The sequence below is a fragment of the Anopheles coluzzii genome, chromosome 2 (assembly GCF_943734685.1).
Source record: "Anopheles coluzzii chromosome 2, AcolN3, whole genome shotgun sequence".
Taxonomy (NCBI): domain Eukaryota; kingdom Metazoa; phylum Arthropoda; class Insecta; order Diptera; family Culicidae; genus Anopheles; species Anopheles coluzzii.
This window is the reverse complement of record NC_064670.1, coordinates 40,558,654-40,580,704: the sequence shown is the minus strand read 5'-3', so window position 1 is coordinate 40,580,704 and position 22,051 is coordinate 40,558,654. Positions and strand designations below refer to the sequence as shown.

At 40.5% G+C, this 22,051-nt stretch overlaps 1 protein-coding gene across 4 annotated transcripts in view; it reads right to left on the bottom strand.

Moving 5' to 3' along the window:
• LOC120951431 (allatostatin-A receptor) overlaps positions 1 to 19,446 on the bottom strand; it is a 50,575-nt gene extending 31,129 nt beyond the window's left edge. Inside the window, exons 1-2 of one of the 4 annotated variants that reach the window (XM_049605859.1) lie at positions 18,777 to 19,446; positions 6,496 to 7,304 (exon numbers count right to left, since the gene is read on the bottom strand). In XM_049605859.1, coding sequence (XP_049461816.1) covers positions 6,496 to 6,742 — 247 coding nt within the window. In that variant the 5' untranslated portion in view covers positions 6,743 to 7,304; positions 18,777 to 19,446. The remainder of the gene's footprint in view (positions 1 to 6,495; positions 7,305 to 18,776) is intronic. The other 3 variants (XM_040370142.2, XM_040370143.2, XM_040370145.2) reach the window with 3 other exon arrangements.
• Between the last annotated feature and the right edge of the window lie 2,605 nt (positions 19,447 to 22,051).

The window sequence follows — 22,051 nt, the reverse complement described above, 5'->3', positions numbered from 1 at the left end:
TAGAGACATAACTTTTAAGCCAAATGTAAATATGAAATTGAAGCTTTAATACATAAATAAATAAATAAATAAAAACTTTAAAAAATATTATTTTATGTTTAATCTTTAAAGCCCTCTTTCTTGACGCTAAAACATTAATTATTCTTTAAAACATATTGAATAGCTTCATTAAAATGGCTCAATACATCATTTTGAATTAAGATAGCACTCTCGCTCTATCTCTCTATTAATCCTACGGTTTACATTTACATACAAGCTTCATGCAAGCTAGACGCTCCAGCAAAGTGTAAACCATGTTGCGAATCTTGTCCCCACTCTTGTGCTTTTGAGTGTACCGATCAATCATACTTTTATTATTATTTTCCCCGCGGTGACATTGGGACAAATTGAAAAAAGCCGTATCTCACTCCCTGCGTGCTCAACTGTGCACATCAATATTATTTTTCGGGGTGTTCATTTTCCAAAACATTCGCCGAGGGACTTTGCAGGTAGCGTATATTATTATGTTTCGCACGCCTGGCTGTAATGGCCGTTTCCTTCCCGCAACCGTGGACGGCGCGTGGCTTTCAATTTGCATGGACCTTCGTGGTAATGGTGGCACTGACTGTCGCCCATCCGTGCAAAAGTTTTATCCTGTGTCAATGTAATAAAGCCGAGCAAGCCAAATGCAGATTAGCTTCTGGTCCCTCCGTCTGGGTGGGTGTGTCTCAATAAGAGTGAATATTTCGCTCTGCGTTGCCCTACCTAAGAGGAGATTCGAACAGAAGCAAGTCGAAGCGAGTAGCATCATTATGCAAAGGGACAGCAAGAAACCCCAATCAAGCGTTTGTGGAAGGTGCCACGAAGCTAGTGATAGTGAGGATGAAATGTTTCACCGGATGCTGGTGTCAAAAGAAGAGATTCATCAATAGCTAATCGACTCACAAAGATGACAAACGACGAATCTTGTTAGACTAGGTAATTTGGCTTGGAACTAATGCTCTTTGCATGTCTTTGGCAGGGAATAGGAGGACAGGAAGGTATATTATTTATTAAATGATGCAATAGTAATGTAGAATGAAAAGCTTTGAAAAAACTACAAACTTCATTTCACGATAATTCACAACTACAAACGCTATAATCTTATATAAACTAGATCAAATGTATAGCGTAGCGGAACAAACAATGGCAGGTCATTAATGCAAAATGGAAAAAGTTTTCATACAAAGTTATACAATGCACATGGTCGTAAAATGAAATCGTGATAGTTCATTTTTTTCCCCCTAGCTCAAAAACAGGATCTTTTCCACACTTCAAAAACGCTGCTGTGCCAATGGAGACGCCCAGTCTCTCATGCGGAATGGTAACACTTTCTCAAGTTTCCCACTTTTTTCCCCCTTGCAGAAGGTCATCAAGCGTGTGTGTGATGCGAGTTTCGTGCAATGGAAGCATGGCTGTTTGATGTTGTCACCACTTGCAAATACTGAGCTGCTGTTGCTGGAATTCGACATAATGATAGTGCGCAAAGGCAAAAGGACTCCTCCGGAGGTGGTTGTGCGATGAAAATTCCTGAACAGCAAAGTTGAAAAGGGTTCAGTGCAATGAATCGACGTTTTGCCTGCGGGATGGGGACATAGAGCTGCTGCGTGTAGATGTTGCAGTAGCAACAGAAGCGGATAGAATATTCCACAAAGTTCCCTTTTGCTAAGCACTGGGGAGCGATTGAACGGAGAGCATTAAAGTAGCAATGAGGTAAAGTATTTTCCTGTGAGACTAACATAACTTTACTCCTGCTAGCTTCTTGAGGGTTTCCGAAGCAAACACAGTGAATACGTTACTAGTTAGGATTTCCGTACAGCCGTACTTTCATTTCACCGTATTCTTCTCCCCCCCTGAGGATTGACCTTCGGTTTTGAGTTAGCCGAGCGATAATCCCCCAAGCTGCGGTGGGGCAAATCCGTTCCTTTTCTGCGGCCTAGCAAGTGGAAGGGTACTAGTAGCACTCCATGGCCTGTTCATGGGAATTTCAGCCGCCGCGGATAGTACTGGAAGCCCGCTTCATTCATCACTTAGCCCGTGCGTCAATGGACTTCAATGGTGGAACGGATGGCAGGGAGCGCACGACCGTACGGTGTAAAAGATACTTCTCGTGCCGGTCATCATTCATACGCTCACGTACGGCTACCCAAACCCTACAGGGAAGCGGCAATATTCGCGCCTGTAATGGAGCAGGTTAGTCGTAACGATGGTGTGGCGCGAGGGCGTTTCGTGCTGAGGGTTAAATCAACCAAGTATCTTCGCAGCCGAACAAGATTAATTACCCTTATCATAACGCTCCACGATCCCTTGCCGGTATGGGCACACTCTAATGGGGCGGCAGAAATCGTACGTGCCGTGTCGGAAAGTATGCAAAGAAAATGAAACTGTAAAAACAAACTTCACACCCGTTGGGCGGGAGTTGAAGATTGATAGGGTTGCATGATGTGTTGTTTGGTTTGGAGCTATCGTTTTCTTTGCCCGAAGTGAAGTAAGCTACACCGGGCGAGCTTAACAACACATTCATCGATGATGACGATGCTGTTTGCTTTCTGCCGAGTTGATCTAAGCGCTTTTGTGAAAAAAACGAGCATCCTCATGGAATGCAAAATGCACATTCTGGAAGATTGGAACAGGAATGATCCAATATGCTTTTAGACTTTTAAATTCAGAGCTTTTCATATACACGAAACGTAGTAAAGAATGTGTTTGGTTATGACATTTAAAATGTCGTACAGTAAACGGTTTAAATATTTCATTTCTGTTTTCATGATTTGAAATGTTGAAAAAAATCTTCAAAACAAGTCTATTTCAAACAAGTCTACTAAAATTAACACATATGATGATATCTGATACACTCCTACAGCTCCAACCATTCAGTACACTCTCTTCAACAGCATTTCAAACCCACCGATCCTTTAGCATGTGCCATCTCACGGTGTAAAAGATTTATGTTCTTCACCAAATGGGTGTGCTTGCTGCCATGCGTCTATCGCAAAAAATCAACAAGTCCATCAACCGCCAGCCTGTGGAGTGGAGTTTGTTGAAGAATGGTCATGAATTTTATTCTGCTTGAAGGGTCGACTTTATAGTTCAGTTCTATCGTCCCCCGGCCGGCCGATCCTCCCCACCCGCAAACTGAGGGCAGCACTGTTTGTGCAACGGTAACATCAGTGAGATTGATTTTTAGTGCATGGTGTCGGATTTCAGCTCGGTTTCAGAATCCGTCGGAAAGCACTTGCGGCATTGATACGCCCATGGAACTTTGGATTGGGTTCACGGTTCGCCCGCCCCTCGGTAAAGCTTCGTGGAGTAGTTGGTGCACTTTCGATTTGTTTTTGTATTTTTTCTGTTTTTTTGTTTGTTTTTTTTTTCAACCCATTCCAGTTTAAGGGGCCATTTTTGAGCCAAGATATTGAATTTCATTATCGGAACTGCGGAGCCTACGGGGTAGACATACACCCACACACATACGGGCACAATGCTGCGCGGGAGTGTTGCTGTACAATTTTCACCAGGTTTTTCTTAGAAATGTTTTTGCCTTGCGAGGAGTGTTTCTGATGGCAGACGAAATTACCATTTCGAAGCAAAACATGTTGGGGGCGTATTGTGATAAGCTTGTCGATAGCATACAGCGCCCATTAACCATCAAAGCAGATTGATATGATATTCGTTTAGTTTTTTTGCTTTGCTTCTGTCATGGCCTTGCTGAGTGTCAATCACAGCATGTAGGAAAAATGGAAACGGTTTTCGTTTTACAAGGGATGAATGAGCAAATGAAACGTCCTCGGGCTTGATTGTGTTGTATTTTAGCACAGGAAAATGTGTTGACAAAAGCCTACAGTTAGATGGTAGATGGAATTGCAGAAGATTAAATTACGTTAATATTTTGTCCACAACAATACTTCTATGTATAATTAAAAGCACATCATAAGAGATGATGAACGGGTAAATTTAATTTAATACCCACGTCATTTTATTATAAACATGAAATTCATTTGAAGTTGATTAATTGAACTCATCTCTGTATTGCTCCACTTAGCCATTCTGGTACATTTATCATGTGGAATAACTGTCTATAGTTCGATGTTCCAAATATATCTAGCATCAATACGTTCAGGTGTTATTTTAGATTATTGAAGGATCTGATTTTAATTAATTTTGGGATTGAATACCATTATCAAATATTTAAAAATCAAGAGATTTTAAATATATATTCCATATAAAATATATATAGATATATTTCCATATAAAATGGATTTAAAAGCAATATCCTTCGAATTCCCTTTAATAAGTAATAATATTAAGTGCAAAATCAAAATGAAGGAATCTGAAATGATGAAATCTGAAATAGCCTCTACGGCAATTACAGATATCAGCATCAACCCTTGTTAAATTGATAGTGAAAAATGATTTTTCCTATTATTTTTCAATACGTCTTGAAAATATTCAAAATTTTAGATTTTAGCAATGACATGTTATCAGAGGCGGATTTATCCATCTCGGGGCCCTAAGCGGGGGATTGAATTGGGGTCCCTGGTTTCCTTAAAAGTCCAGAAAATAATATCGCTTTTTTTAATATCTTGTTACGAATACCAAATATGTTATCCTGATTTCGTTAGGGATTAATTTTCTTCTGTCATTTAGCATCTATCATCTATCAAGAAGCATCTATCATCTTCTTCATTGGCATACCAACCGTTGTCGGTCAAGGCCTGCCTGTACCCACTAGTGAAGTGGGCTTGGCTTACAGTGACTTTTTGTTACCGTAGCAGGATAGTCAGTACTACATATGAGGACACGGTCCATTCGGGACTTGAACCCATGGCGGGCATGTTGTTACGTCGTACGAGTTGACGACTGTACCACCAGACCGGCCCAAATAGCATCTATAGTCTTAGTGTAATCAAGCTAACATATTTTGCATATTTTTAGGATGTGCATCCTCGTTGTTTCCGGTAGTGCAAAAATCAAAACTGTATTCAAATACTAACTATACTAGTGTTACTAGTGTTTGGTATAAAGAAGCATTTCATTCTCAGTAGTAGTTTTTCAACACAAGTACGCATTAGGTGGTTTTTCTAAGCTAAGAGTCTTTTATATTGAAATGAATCAATGAACAATGAAATGATAAACTTTAGTTATCAAAACTCCAGACTTTCCGAATTTCAGAACAGATCTAGGTATACCTAGATGAAGGCATATCGGGAAAACCAAACCAAAAAAATCTGAATTGTACTCATTTATACTTTTGTATTTTTAGAGCAGAGTTTGCAATACATTTGTTTGCTCATTCATGTACATGAGCTGTGAAAGCCACTATACAAAGCGTGTGTGATTGCCTGTTTCACAGACACATAAAATGTGCCTAAAATCCAAGCGTCCGACAATGATTATCCTGCACTTGCGTATTTGTAGTCTTTTCGTCTTTGCAATCGAGATCGTTTAGGAAGTTCTTAAAACATATGAATTCATCGTCCCAGGAGCTTTTTTATGACTTATTATCAGGAGAGGATTTATTGTTTTGAATATAGAAGAGTGCAAAAGTATGTAAAATTTGTTTTGGCCTTCAAAAATTATCTCCAAAGTTCGTAACATCTTTTAATTGCTATAAACGTTATCAACACATTCCACACACTTACTTGTAAGAATGTACTACTTTGAGAATGATTTAGTTTTCCGTTTATTTGTGCATTAATAACAAAAAATCAATCGCTTATAAAAGTGAACTAACATGTGGAGGTCTAGCTCGGGCTCCCTTTTAAGCCGGGGCCCTCCGCGGCCGCTCAGTCCGCTTATAGGAAAATCCGACACTGCATGTTTATATAAAAACATTATCCATTTTTAAAATACTGAAAACACTTTTAATACTACCGATTATATTGAAAGCGTTTTGCATAACAATCATGAACATTCATAAGCCATACTTTTATTATGAAAACTCATCCCTGCCACGTGTAGATGAACGGTTCCAGCAGTGGTGCAGTATTTCCAAGCATCCATAATGAATACATTCATATTTACTCAGGTAATTCAAATACAAGCCCTCTTTCTACGTATCAAACAGTCAGGTGAGCAATGCTTTGTAGCCCATTTCCACACAAAAAGGGACAATCTCAACCAGTTGAAAAAGGCACAATGTTGCGTACCGTTGTGTACAAACGGACTCGTATGGTAATTAAAATACGACGAATTCTTTTTATGGCTTATACTTAATTCATTATTAACATACGATCGAGCTACAATGTTGTCCTGCTTTAGCTTGGACTGGACTTGGAGCAATTTTTCCCACTACGGTTTAATTTATTAAATCCAGCTGCACTTTATACAGGCTGCTTTAGAATTTTTCAAAACTTTTATGTTTGTTGAGCATGCATTTGCTATGAAAAGAGGATGATTGAATCAATGTACAGTGTTTTTTTTATTGCTAGTGATATGTAACTACTTATAATACTGTTTCACATTTTACTTTTCACTTACCCAACACAACCAACCCATTGCCGAGCAGGCCGGCGAGTCCGATGAAGCCAAAGAATACTGGCACCATCAGCGAGACGATTCGCTCGATGGTTGATGTGTTGACGTGATAGAGCGCCTCATTTTCGAAGGTATAGTTCAGCAGATCCGTCCAAGAGCTGTTGCCCAACGTCCCGTCGGGCATCAGCATCGGCAGCTGATGATGCAGCCCCGGTAGCTCGGTTGGCGTAATTTTAGACTCGTTCGTCATCGCAACCGACGGGATACGGGATGATTTATACTCGAAACGATTTAGGGATTATTTGATAGCGATGAAAAACAAAAAAAAAACACCGACAATGAGAATCTCTCGCCGCCACTGGTTACCACTGATGCCCAAGGTGTGATAGAAAAATCGCCTTTCGTTATTTATTTTGCCCGATCGTTTCACATTTTTTTCCCGGCACACATTTCCCACCGCAGGGTTCGTTTTAATCCGTGGTGAAACAGATGATTCTTTGGTCTCTCGTGGTCCGTTGTCCGACACCACATTTGATTAAATCACAGCCGTTCTCACATTGTTTGTAGCGATACAACGAGGCGCTGCTGTTTCACTTTTTTGTTTGCTGCATTTTCACTGTTCTTGCAAATAATGGCTTAGCTGTGCCGGTGGCGCATTTCACTGCGTGACCTTGTGTTGCGATGGTTTATTTCACCGCTGTCATGCGCTGCCATGTTTGTTGGCTGTTGGTTTAACGTACAAAGGAAAACAAAAAGCACAAACACTCGCTGCTGGTGCTGTGAAACACACTGTTGACAATGATACTGCGGGCCTACAAAAGGAATAGAAAAGCAACGTTGTTAAGCGGCTCATATAATAAAGCGGCGTGAATTTTTTTGCGTTTTGCGTGATAGAGCATTTGTTCCAATTGCTGGCGTAAACTTTGTTCAATGAGACAATGCTTTGCGCTAACACAGACGCTTACTATCATAGAAATTTAGAAATAATTTAAATCTGCTTTTTTGTGGTTGAAGTTTTGTATAGAATTTTTTTTAAATAATATTGCAACATTGTTATACTCTTTTATCCATGAAACATTATCATTTGACGCCTTTATAAGTTGTTACTGACCGGGATAAAAATCAATCTGTACGGGCAATGACCAGACCAGATCAGATCAGGTCAGATAGCTTCACAAGCGATTATCATGCATGTCAATCTTATTGGTCATTGTCTGACATGGGCCATGATGATGATTGATGACTGTTAAATGAGATAGATAGCAAAATGACCAAAAGCATGTTAGAATAGTGCATGGCGTGAAAATAGCTTTCATCGGTTTCGCCATTCCACACAACCATAGTATGTATGATAATGTGTAATGACAGTAATAAATGTTGTGATGAATACAATTTTTGTAGGAAAAAAGTCAGATGAATTCCAACTCAAAGGTTTGGATTATATTTTGTTTAATTACAGCCGTATCAGCCTGACTTCTATAAAAGAAAAACCAACTCGGCTGAGCTCGGCTTTCAGTGACTTAATTATTACCATAGCAGGATAGTCAGTCCTACGTATGGGGGCACGATCCATTGTGGGCATGAACCCTTGACGGGCATGTTGTTATTAAGTCGTACGAGACCGATTAAATAATGATTAAAAAAAGAAACTTAAAATTGACAATCCTTCTTGAATGAACGTAACATTAGTGGAAATCAATGATAGCTGTGATGCAGTAAAATATCTTTTCAAACGATGAATTAAGATAACATTAAGTTTAATTTAAATATCCTAATGTTCCTTTTTTGTTTTATTACTTTTTTGACCTTTTAGAATGTGATTAAAAGATCAAAACGTTATACGTTATAGGGAAAGTCATGTTTTTATTATATTTCTTCATTTGTCTGATTGAAATGTATTTGATTTTCTTGAATTCATAGGACATTTTTTATATTTTGGCTAGTGCCATTATTAGTGCCATTATATGTAACAGAAGAGCAGAATAGATTCCATGTAAAATCAACTACAAGATTCTAAATCAGAGATACCATGTAAATGAGCATTATTAAATTATATGCAATTAGTTTATTTCTGTATCTTTCTGTTACTATAAGATTAATAAACATTCATTAGTTTTACTTTTATAACCCCCAGGAGGACAATGGCAAGGGACTATATTTCTGAGAGTAACAAATGATGGTCCCAGGCTAATTAATTTCAACCTCTGCTATAGCCTGACTATAAAAGCTTGGATCAGCAACAAATAAACAAAACGAAATCCTATCTAAATTAGCTACAAAAGTAGATAAGTATTCATGCTTGTAGTATTTATGGTTGCTCAACCGACAAATGATTGTACGCATATAGCAATCGACACAATTAATTGGATTCTTCGCTGTATATATACTCTAACTGTTGGAAACTGTTGTAAGGTTTACAACAGTTTCCAACACTAACTCTTCGTCGAAGTTCTAGACTTAATGTTCATATTGTTAGAACGCTGCCGATTTCTTGAACTATATCGCGATCTTCCTCAAATGATACCTTTGAAGCAACACTTTGTTCGGGAATTAAAATAAGAGGTATGAGTTTTGTTAATCCAGACGGTGCAATTGGTGGACGCTGGAGTAAACAATACTATCTCTTATTCCAGCAAAGATGCTGATGATATCGTACGAATAAACAGATGCAGATTTTCAAATACGGTGCATTGCAAAGAGTGTCAGCTATCTCGTTAATGTCACGTGAAACAAATAGTACAAATATTTCACAAATACCGATTGCACATTACTCAACCGGATATGACTGAGAATAGTATGCTTGTGTGACATCTTTGTCCAGAATCTATATGCTCGGATTGGCAAGCGACTGATCGTGAAGGGGAGATGTTTGAATGCATGACGCTTAAACCGCAAACCGGAACTGGCGGTGAGTATGTCGTTCGTATGAAACCTTCTCGGAAATAGAAATTCAAAAGGTTCTCGAGAATTTCTTCAGGAAGAGCAATTTTATAAGAAATCAAATTCTGAATTCTGACGTAAGTTGTACAGGTTCCATAGATTTGCTGGCCTTAAAGATAGCTATCAAATATCTTATACGAATGATAAAAATTCGCAGATCTACTTCTTGTAAGAAAGCCATACCTAGATGCGACTCAACTCGCCCGTCATTGATTCAAGTCTACGTAGAATATGTAGGAGTAACTATCCTGTTTTCAATAAGCCCAAATGCCAAACCCATTAGTGGAAAAGGCAGGTTTGCACAGGCTAAAATGTATGCCAAATAAGTAATAGAAAATAATACCTCTTACTATAAAACATTTTCATTTAATGCGATTCAAAGTTTCATCTCACAAAAGAAAAATATATACATAAGTAAGCTTAGTTTAGCTTCTCCATCATTCAACGCAGTCAAAAATTAAACTTGCAAAAACATACGAAACAGGTAAAATGCAAAAACCATAAACCCTGCACAAAGTATGCTAAGGAGCGAGTGCTTCAAAAAGGCACTTGTAAAGTTTTTTCTGCGAAAAAAAAAAACAAAACTTTCTGCAGCAAACTATTACCCGTTGCATCATTCCGCTCAAGTACCGGTTCACCCACGTTGAAAAGTTTTGCTCAAGAACTTCAGCTTTCCCGCACTAGGGACTTAGGCAACCACGGAGCGCAAAATGTAAATAAATATAATTGTACTTGCTGAGCAGTTTCGGGCAGGGTGCCCATGAGCACCATAAATTACAACCCTCATCAATCAATGGTCTTCGTCGTCGCCTGCGTTGCTGATGGCTTCCCGCTTGTTTCGTATTTGCGGGAGAGCAGCATATGGAGCGTGATGATTGCGATTGGTCGCCACCGGCTGGTATCAGATTTCGTTTCCTCGTACGCCTCGCCATGCGTCGTGTGCGACGCTAACCTCGGGTGAGGAGGCAAAGCGTTAAGCAGGTTAGCTCCGGCTATTCGCCTAAACACTCGTACCGCTTCCGATCGTTCGGCTGGTGGCGGGTGTATCGGTTAATGATGTAGCCTTTCTTCCGTTCCGTCTCGCATAAATCCGTTTTTTGGGACCGGGTCGAACAGACTGTGCCCCACGAGGATGTGAAGAAATTAGCCAGCATCAAAGTGACGCCAGCTCCATAGTTAGAAACGGGGTGATTGAATATTATAAAATGGTTTTCACGCTCTTTCGCTTAGTTGTGGTGACATGGGCATGGGCAAAAGGCGGCCCAGGCGAAAGGATAAATTAATTGTGTAAAACCAACGAAACCAGCAAGCGGCTTCCGCTTATCCCACAGTGCCAACCCCGGGCAGTGAGTGAAAAGTTAAAGTGCGTGTTGACTTTATGTATTCAATTCGTTTGGCTGATCTGCTGCGTACACATATCTTGCCCCTAAGCGTGTTATGGTTTCGTTTGGTGCTTGCTATTCAACAGAGGGATTTTATCGGCTCGGTACGCCCAAGATCTTGAGCGAGCCTCTTTTGCTTAGGAATGTTTAGCCTCGAGTTCGACGCGTTTACCAGCACCAAGCAACACCCGGTTGTTTTCGTAACAATATTCCTTCATTAGCAGTTGCCTGTTGCCCTGGGCGAGTGCCCAGGGTAATGAATATTTGAATGGAGACGGTGGAAAACACAACCGCCACAATGTGCAAAGTATCGCCGAAGTTGTGAGCTTATGTCATTTAAATTGAGTGCGGACAAACTTTGCAAAATGATTGCATGTGTACCCACAGCGCCACAGCTAGTGTCGGCGGGTCGGCACATGTTCAAAATATCCGGAGGGCTGATTGAAATGGCACATGGGACGAAAATGCAAATTGTGTCCTTTTACGCGCTGGGTTCACGCTCGCCCAGCACAGGCTGGATGAGGAAAAAAAAAGAATTTTCCGAAGCTAGAAAGACTCATTCATTGAACGTGGTTAAGTAGGGAAAGGACTTCTGATGTGTCATTTCAACAGGGAATATACATTTTGTTGGGTGCTGAATCGGCATAATCATGCTGAAACTGGGCCTGTTTTTGTACGATAGCGATTGCATCACTTGTGCGTAGTTTTGTGGTTTATTTGATTTTATTTAGAACACGTTTTAGACAACTTTAAAAACCTTCATCAAGACGATCCGTGCTCTGAAATGTTATCGTCATCGGCGCACATTGTTTCCGGATCCAACATCTTTAGAGTTCTAAACACCTTAAAGTAGATAGTATACGCCACTGTCTAAAATAGTCATTGAGAAATAGATTTCGATGTTGTACAAATAGCCTATGTGTAGCTTGTTAGGTACAACAAAGGAAATTATGATCTCTATTGCAAAATGATAGGACATAATTCAAAGGATAGGACTTAATTGATATAAGAAAAGATCCACGGTACTAAACATTCTAAAGATATATGCCTGAAATGAAAGAAATGTGAATGTCACATGTACGATACATGTTTACGAAATAATCGACATTCGTCTCATACTCTACTGCTCATTTAGTTGAGTCTCTATGAGATACATAAACATGGCAGTACGTTTCTGTGTATTAGTTTTCTGAACTATTTTTGTTTTACATTTCAATCCTGTGAGTATAATTTTTGAATCAGTACAGCCACACATCTACCTTGATTAATCTTAAAATTCAGTGATGAAATCATACTTGGCTTTACATGCGTTTTCATGAAATCCTTGAAAATTTGTACAAACAACTCGTAAACGTTGGTTTTACCGCGCAACATTGACCGACCTTCAGTCATGGCTTTCAAGTCGAAGAAATTAGATAGTTTGTAGCAAAAAACGATTCCTAAAAGCTCTGAAATATGCTTAAAAGGGTCAAGTTAAATGTGTGTCTATATTTAAACAAATTTGGAAATTTTCATTTCTACGAAGGACCATTCTAATTGGAAATAGACACGAGCGTTTGTTTCTACCTTTTCTACTTAGACTAATAGAGCTTAATACTGCAAAATAAACTGTCTGTGTTACATTCATAATAGACTAAGTTACAACGTTTGCATTAAAAAGGATAAAAATAGTCTTTTTCCATGAGTTTATCATATCCCGCACTAGCAAAACGTTAATTGTACTTTCTATACTAGTTTTGCGTGAATCAGTAGACAAAATGCTTCACCTCTATCAGTCGAACTCTTTCCGTAATGCCCAAAAAAGAAAAGCAACTTCGTCCAGGGACGTGCGCGATCAAAGAACGGCACCCCCTAGCGTCTAAAATGGACACCGTACGGCAGTTTGTGGATGGCGCATAAGCCCGTTCCGGCATCTACAACAGCTTGGCACTATTAGACAACAATAAGAGCATCGAAAGAAAGCCCGCTTCCGAATGGCCTGGAAGAAAGCTGGAAATTAGTGATGGGTAAAGTTGGCAAAAATCCGGAGTCGACTCCGATCCGACTCCGATAAATTCGGAATCGACTCCGGAAGGTAGGTCCGCGCTAGTGATGTGCTGTATGGAGCGCACCCACGGCTCCGATCCGACTCCGACTATTGTTAGTTCAATTCCAACTCCGGCAAAATGGAACCACTAGATCCGCCCGGAGTCGGAGTCGTTCGGAGTCGTTCGGAGTCGTCCGGAGTCGTCCGGAGTGGCCCGGAGTCGGAGTCGTTCGGAGTCGTTCGGAGTCGTTCGGAGTCGTTCGGAGTCGTTCGGAGTCGTCGGAGTCGTTCGGAGTCGTCCGGAGTCGCCCGGAGTCGGAGTCGTCCGGAGTCGTTCGGAGTCGTTCGGAGTCGTTCGGAGTCGTCGGAGTCGTTCGGAGTCGTCCGGAGTCGCCCGGAGTCGGAGTCGTCCGGAGTCGTTCGGAGTCGTTCGGAGTCGTTCGGAGTCGTTCGGAGTCGTTCGGAGTCGTTCGGAGTCGTTCGGAGTCGTCCGGAGTCGTCCGGAGTCGTTCGGAGTCGGAGTCGTTCGGAGTCGGAGTCGTTCGGAGTCGTTCGGAGTCGTCGACTCTGGACGACTCCGGTCGACTCCGGACGACTCCGAACGACTCCGACTCCGGGCGGATCTAGTGGTTCCATTTTGCCGGAGTTGGAATCGAACTAACAATAGTCGGAGTCGGATCGGAGCCGTGGGTGCGCTCCATACAGCACATCACTACTGGAAATGAAGACCGAGGGACATGTGGCCGAGGGACATGTGACCGGGGACACATTACTGCGTTAGCTTGGCCGGGAGGTCGATGCACCCGGTCGAACAGTGAAATAGTACCTGAGAAACATGAACAAACATATCATCAAGCAGAAATCGCGTCCACTGGCTTCGCAGCAGCAAGCAATGACGCCAAAACTCAATGCGACCATTTTAGGTGGAATTTCGGCTGAATTTCGATATGACACCTTGGTACGCGAACTGTGGTTCAACATCCCGAAGCGGCGTCTCATCGAAATCTTCTGGACCAATATGTTGCAAAAGCTCTACTCTAACAATTTTGTCGTGAAAACTGAGGAGGGATTGATAAAAATCGAGGTAGGTCTTAAAAACGTGCTTGCACGCATGTCTTCATCCGCCCTGGCGAAAATTCCGGATGACTAACAAAGGGCAGCTTGTAGGTTTGGGGATTTATTGTTGCAAATAAGCTTAAACAATCACCTTTCAAAGGATGCTCATAGAAAGAAATGATCTTTTTTAGTTTTTTTTCTACAGAAAGCAAAAAAAAATCATTTTTTTAATGCAAACGTTAAACGAAACTATCCTTATGTTTAATTATTTAAAAAAAAACTACTGAAACTAAAAAATCGTTTGAATTATAAAATCATTTCTAGATGGTGCGTAGTAGTTCACTTTTTCTTTTACAACATATTTGGCATCGATTAAATAACACTTATTATCCACAACCCTTGCCCGAAGCGTACAGACCCTACATAGTAGTAATACCCATTTCGTCCACCTTCCCAATACACCGAAAACTCCCGTCGTCTGCACTTACGGGAAAGTAACAGTTATGTGCGTAAAAGGATTAACGGCGCTTCTACCGCTTGCCACGCGAACCGTGGCCAGACCGCTGTTTATGTATATTTATGTAAATCACGTACAACCCCTTTCCCCGATTCTTCGATCATCCTCACACCCGAGCGCCGTCCGATGTCGAGCGGAGGGGCGATCAAAGTAGAAGAGAGCAGCGATGCTGGGGAAGTTCGTCAGGCAGATTAATCCTCTCACCGGCAAGCCTAGGGCGCGTGGGGGAAATTTCTTCATTACGATTATGTCACTTATTGTCACCCGTGCTTCCCGCCAACTGCTTCTTCGCAAGACGCTGCGCCGAATTTGATGCCAAGGCTTGCAAACTCTTCCACCGACTGGAGCATGCCAGCGCGTACAGCTAACACACACCCGTACATTCAACGGTGGCACACGTGAAAGGCATAACCCGTTATGTTGCGCCCATGTGACCAAGGCTACATGGCAGGCGCTCGAGAGGAGTGGTGGCGCTGAGGTGGTAAAGCTTTCTGGTTGATTGCACAAATGAAAACAGAGCATCCGGGAGTTCGGAGCTTCGCTGGTTCGGGAGAGCAAATACGAAAAAGGAATGATAATAAAGGAAATAATTAGACGCAGCTGCTAATCGGACCGAGGACGACGGAGCAGACGACGCCTACCAAAGCCCCCACACCCTCTCCGTTCGGTGCTACCTGGCGCAATGATTTCTCGGGGGGGCAGCTTAAAGTTGTGGACGGTCACGGGTTAAAGTACGCTCTCCGATAAACCAGATAAAGCGCGCACTGGCTGTCGGGTCGGAAAATGAGAAATTATACCGGAGCCGCAGCCGATTTCGCAACCCGGTGGGGCAAATGTTTGTAACGAAGCGCAAAGAAAATATAGCAACAGTTCCGAAACCCGTAGTCGCCATTCGCCAGGGCCAGGCACCACCAGGTTGAAGGGAGAGGGTTGCACCACTTGCCCCGGTAAAAAGATTCGAGTGCGAAAGCGAACTAATAAATGAAGATAAATATTTGTTGTTAGTCGCTTTTGCTCCGATCGGTGGCCTTCGGTGTACATCGGCCCATGGCGGGTGGGGCCGTGGAAGGGCCAGAGCGATGTCATTTTCTCGGTTGCGATGGAAACAACACGCCACGAAGCTTAACGATCGAGGACGGGCCAAGTTTTGGGGGACATTTCGAGACGCAGAAACGTGTGCGTGAATCCGAGCGTTCGAGTGCATTTGCCACTTGTCACCGGAAAGGGTACGGTGGGGCGGCCCTCTCCTTTCGAATTAAATGATGTATCGTCGACCGTCGTGAAGGGATGGCAGGTGAGCGGTAAAGCAGACACCGCGTGTCCATCATCATTAATCGGTGTTTGGCAAACCGTTTGATTCTGTCTTCGAAATTCAGCCAACTCGCCAGCCCGAAAAACTGCCAAAGGGGTTTACCGGGTGACTTCCGGAAGAAGTAAAAAAAAAACAAGCAGCGAAAATGTGTGCGTGTGTTTATTTGATTTCAACAGATTTACGGAGCAACACTTTCGAGTGAGGATGAAAAAAGGATTACCGGTTTGATTGGGGATAGAGTTGTTTTTATTTCGTTCTCTCGAAAGTTATTTTTCGTACGGAATGCTGCACATGAGCGTGTGCTTTTCCCTGCTCACAGTAAGATAGATGCTGTCATGTACCCCTTCGGCACGGCAAACAAACCCCTGGGCAAGGTAGAGCAGTGGTGGTCGATTTGATCGAAAAACGCTCGAAGGTGTAAGGGATTGCCGTTCGGCACACTTTCATCAACATTAAATCCTTCAAAAGGGAAGCTTTGTGCGTCGTCTTTGTCGGGCCTTTGTAAAGCCCCTCGCCGATCACGTACATGACCGTGATGTCCCGAAATGCTTCGGTGAATGGGTTGTACAAAAATTAAATCACTTAGTGGAAGCAAACCTAACCGTACAGGGGGAAATAGGGCAAAATCTGGAAACCGTGCGCAAGCCGTAAATCATTCCGTATCCATTACGGTTGATAAGTTGAACCGGTAATAGAATTTGTCACATCCTGAGTGAGTGTCTTCCGATAGCGGCTGGCCGGGTCGGGTCGGGTTTTAATAATAAATGTTTGTTCGTCGCACGTGTGTGTGTGTCTGTGTTTGTGTGTATGTGCCCATACGTGTGAGGCGACAAATTGGTTGCAAACGGAAGCGACAGACAGACAACTATACGGAATGGGTGCAAAAAGAAAAATGCAACACACACGCACACGTTAGGTGGAGGTGTTGAAAGGAAACACAATAGCAGAAGAACAAGATAAAAATGTATATGAGAAGCTTGGGTGAAATGGGCATGTTAAGGAATTCATAAAATGTGTTTCGACTAAACATAGACGATAAACAAGAAAAGTGTGTACCACGATAAAATGGTATGATAATAGGTCCGCCATTTTCCAAAATTCGTGTTTGTACCTATTTTTTAACATTGTTTAACCAACGTTCGGTGGACTCATTATTATGGTAAAATAAAAAAATAAATAAAAAAATAAATAAATAAATGAATAAATGAAAAAAATAAAAAAAATAAAAAAATACTAAAAATTAATAAATGAATAAATAAATAAATAAATAAATAAATAAATAAATAAATAAATAAATAATAAATAAATAAATAAATAAATAAATAAATACATAAATTAATTAATTAATTAATAAAACATAAATAAAAAAATAAAAAAAGCATGTTTAATATAAAATTCAATATATTTATTTGTTAGTGTTTCATAATTGAGCTACATTTTTTACTGCAAGTTGTTTTTGTTATATTTAAATGAAATATGTTTATGAACAATATATTTATATTTATTTTTATGTTTTTATTTATATTGAACAACAACATATTTACAATGGATTTATATGCATTTTTCCTTCACAGAAGAAAATGTCGTTAAAAATAATGGAATAAAAATCTATTGAAATAGTCACGACGCTATTAAAAACATTAAATAAAACGATAAACATTTCATTTTTATACTGATTAAAGTGTCATCATCACAGCAAAACGACCAAGGCCGTATAAATCAAAGTGTATGCTTTAACTGTTGATGCTGCAACACTAACATTTTGCTCATAAAACTCAAAGTGCATGCAAGCTTCATAAATAAACAAAACGGGAAATAAAAAAGGCTGTCCATTTGGCCCTGGCCTTCCGTGAATTTTCACCACACCGAGCCAAACCTGCCGGGAAATGACCCAATCGATGATCATGACGATAAGGATGATAAGAGCGTGTGGGGTAAAACAGCGGACACGAGGCTGAAAGAATCGAAAATAGGGCTCGGGGCTGCCGACCAACGGTTGCACTAATTCCACATCGAAACGTACAAACACTGGTTTGCAGTACCGGGACTGCAGGGGTGAGCGATGGGAGGACGAGGCGGTTGAGAGATTTGCAGGGATGTTTTCCCCACGTGTTACTCTTTTTATTGCGGGGGTGTTATCTTACAACGTTCGATTTCACCGACTGAGATTCGTTGGTGGTACAATTTTTTTTATTATTATTTTGCACTCCGTCGTTTTCGCTGCTGGTTTCTTCCTATTGCTTGCTAGTTAACTACACTGCTTGTGGTTTGTTCTTGTGCGCACGTAATTTATTGTTCCCTCTAGTAGCACCGTGGCGCAAGTTCACCTCCTATCGGTTTCTAAATCACCGAAAAAACTGGATCCGGTGTTGTTTGTTGTTTACAAAACACTTCACACATTTTGGCCATCATTTTCACGAACAGCGAACGGCCTTCACTAATCTAACGCGCGCTCTGTTTATTTTTATTTTTTTGTATCACACTCTTTTCCATTCTCTTGCCCGGGAAGCCAAACCCATCTTGGCGTGGGTGTATTGTTATTGCATTGTTTACACGGATCGAACATTTGCAATCACTCACATGGAAAAGTGTTTTTTTTTCGCGGGCATTTTATTTCGTACCACACGCACCAAATGCTGCTACCACATGCACAAAAAAACACGAACGAATTCGAAAGTTCGTAAACACACGGAATACAATACACACAGATACACACTCACAAACCTGACGCCCGGCACTTGAGAACATGCAGATTTATTTATACACTTTTACAGTCAATTTTCCATTGTGAAAAGAAAGGCGAGCTTTTTTTTTTCTTTGAATGTACACACACACAAAACAGCAGCCCAACAAAAGAAGCCGAAAGCGTCACGTTCTTCATAACGAAGAAGCCAACAACAAACTGCTGCCCTTCGCAGGATCGAAATGGTAGGATATGCCGAACACGGCAAGGCTAACTTTGGCTGGCTGCTATGCGCCGATCTCGGTGGTTGCTATGGTATTATTTGGCAAATGTGCATTCTCTTGCTGCTTTTCTTAAAGTCAGTTTACAATACCGTGTGGGTGTGTTTTATTATTTTTGAGAAAGATATACCACTTATAGCAACGACCGTGCACAGAAAAGCTTCGCGTGTGATTGCGTCTGCCGTTGTACGGTGAGTGAAGCACGAAATGTTTTTACCGAAATTTGCTCCCGGTTGATACGAAAGGCCGACGACAACTGTGGCCACACGGTGGTCAGGACCGCGATGCCGCACCGTAGCAAGCGTGCTATCGGTTGGGTGGAAAATTGCTGAGAGTGTGCCATGCGTTTTCTCTCCCGCTCCCGTTGTGTCCCCCCGGCTGTTTGTTTGTAGGACCAAGAAGATACGGTTAGTCTGTGAGAGTGAAAGTGAGAGCGTACATCGGTTTTTGGAGTTATCAGGACGCTTTTTGGAGCTGGGATGATAATGGACGCCTGCTTCTTGACACAACAAACTCTCCACAACGCTCTCGGCAATGGCGTCGAAGAAAGAGAGAGATAAAGAGAGAGAGGGAGAGAGAGGGAGAGAGAGAGAGAATAAAAGAGAGAGGAAGATTGCATTTGCTCGACAAGATAGCGAAGATAGTAAGGTGACCCCCCGCATCCAGTCAGCAAACAGCTGTTAGGGGATTGGGGTTACGGGGGCTATTTGGCAAGATTTCGCTTGGCTGGATGTGTCACGTGAGCAATATTAGATACTGTTTACATTATGTACCAGGCAGCGTGGAGAGAAGGCGGCTAGATGAGACGGAATAGGATAAGTATTAATTTTTTCGGTTAACTTTTGCGGGAAAGCGAAGGCGAATCAACAGGTGAGAGAAAAGGAGCCGCCAAGAGAGTGTGCGAGGGAGAGATAGAGATAGAGGGAAAAGCGAAAGAGATAGAGGTAGAAAAGAGAGCAAGTAGCAATGGAACAAATAGTTCTGGAAGATACGTTAAAATTATGAGTGTAGGATTTGAATTTAATATTTCTTTAAAGCAATATAGTATCTATTTTTGTAATCGTAAAGGTCAGAATATTATAAGTTTTAATGTTCTTTGGAGATCGATTTTAGTTAAAATATTTAAAAAAAGAAAGAAATTTTTATTATTTTTTTTCTTTAGAGCTTATATTTTAGTTTATGTATTTCCCCCTTTAATTGTGACATTTTGTACCATCGTGTACAGCATATTTGTCATGTTTCAACTTCCATCCCAGATAATTGCACGAATAAACCCCTATTCAACTTAGGTATCAAATAAGCTTAAATATAGCATTGAAACAGATCTGGTTGACTGTTAAATAATATGTTCCAACGCTCTTTTTTCTCCGGAACACAACGTTCTATGCGCGGAAATGAGTTCGCAAATGGGGCCGTAATATGCATACGTAAAAAAAGAATTTTATTCATTTCGCATAGCTAGGACACCACTGACCGTGTAGCTCGTGCACCGAATGGCTCAACGATATTATGAGTAGATCAGGTTTATCGAACGAATTCAATTCACCTCTTAATTGCGCATTGAAAGCTCACGTTCTAATTGCATGCAGTCAGTCGATGCATCGTACGTAAATGCAGCCAATGGCGTGCGGTAATGTAATTAGATTCAAATATCATTCAAACCGATGGGTGATGGTAATGTAATTAGAATCAACTTACAAAATTAAAAACTATTTTGGTGACCTGAGTTTTATCTGTGACTTTGGAATAAACGCAGTATATTATTTATTTTAATGAGCAACTTTTGCTTGAGGTGTGCAGAAACATCTATTAATTCACCATCGGTATGATATTTTAACTTTCACTTTAACTTATGAATAAATATAATAAATTAAGGATATATTAAACCGTTACTACTAATATAAGCTTAGTATAGAAAGGATAAAATTTCTTCATTTACTTGATTTATTTGAAAAGAAACGATTCTGCACAAATATGAGAGTCTTTTAACTACAGACTAATAAGAACTGACCTTACAAGACGTGCATACAGCGAGAACGACCCAATGACTACGATGGCCCGTAAATTTAATCAGCGTTACATTTCATTTGACTGGCACCTACCTACTAGATTTTGTTGATCCGTTTTGTCATTGTACACTGCGTTAGTTATTTAAGTTTTAGTTTTAATTCAGTGATAAGGCCGCTTGTTTGGCCAATCACTTAATACAATAAACAATACAACAATACAACAATTCAAAGGAAATTAAACTTATTCAAATGGAATAAGATAATCTAGATTCATAATAAATCTAGATTTTTCTCATGCGCCTGGCTGTGCAGATTAAATAATAAAAAATTGCTTTTTGGAGGCTCTCGCCTAAAATTGGATTTCAGTGGTTGGGATGTAACAGCTGGTTCGAATATTTTAACACATTTTTTAAAACAATACAAATGAGTGTTCTTCGATCAATGTTTAAAGTTCAAGTTAATCTATTACCTGGAGTTTCTGTTTGTTTTCTATTAGTTCTATATAATTTACGAATAGACTCATAACCTTCGCACGTCTGGTTGAATTCAAGGTTTTAGTTTTTATGTTTTTATTTGAATTTTAGTTCAAGTTCAAAGCGAAAAATCAGTTTTTCATGTACTAATAGATAATATATACTTCATTGTTTAGAATTAAGCTTATTGCAGTTCAAATTTCGAGGGAGCGGATGAATGTTTCATATTGCCATATGAATTTCTTTTGCTGTGCGTTTTTGCATTACTGAATCTGTTAAATAAGCGTATTCTTTTGTTATTACTTCCAACCATGGATAGAATTTGAGCACTGATTGAATGTTCGGAGGGTTTTCTATTTTTGACTTGAATTTTGAGGTAAAAGGCATATTAGTTTTTCTTTGAGATGTCTATTGATCAGTAATGATTGTAGCTTTATGCTTGGTAGAAGAAGATTTAGACCTCCTTTAGCTTTGAATAAGCCAAGTTGGTTCATACAGATTCTCAGTCCACCTTTAGGCCACATGAACTCACCAAGCAAAGATGTGAGCGTTGTTATATGTTTTTTGTTCGCTAATATGTTGATCCTATGTACCAAAGTTTAGCTGTTAAGAATGTGTTTGCTAATATGGCTCTCTGCTGCAAGTTAATTTCTCTGTGTTTGTGGTGCCTTATTAGTTGTGCAAATGTTTGTGTAGTTCTATCCCAATTTAACTGGATTATTAATGTTAGTAAGTTGGTGAAAATTATGTCCAAATTTTTTAAGCGATATTCTGTGCTAATCCAAGGAACTTTTGATTTGTTGAGCTCTATAATATAGCCTATGTCCAGACCTTTTGTTTTTCCGGTGATTAATTTAGCTCCTGATACTGATTGATATTC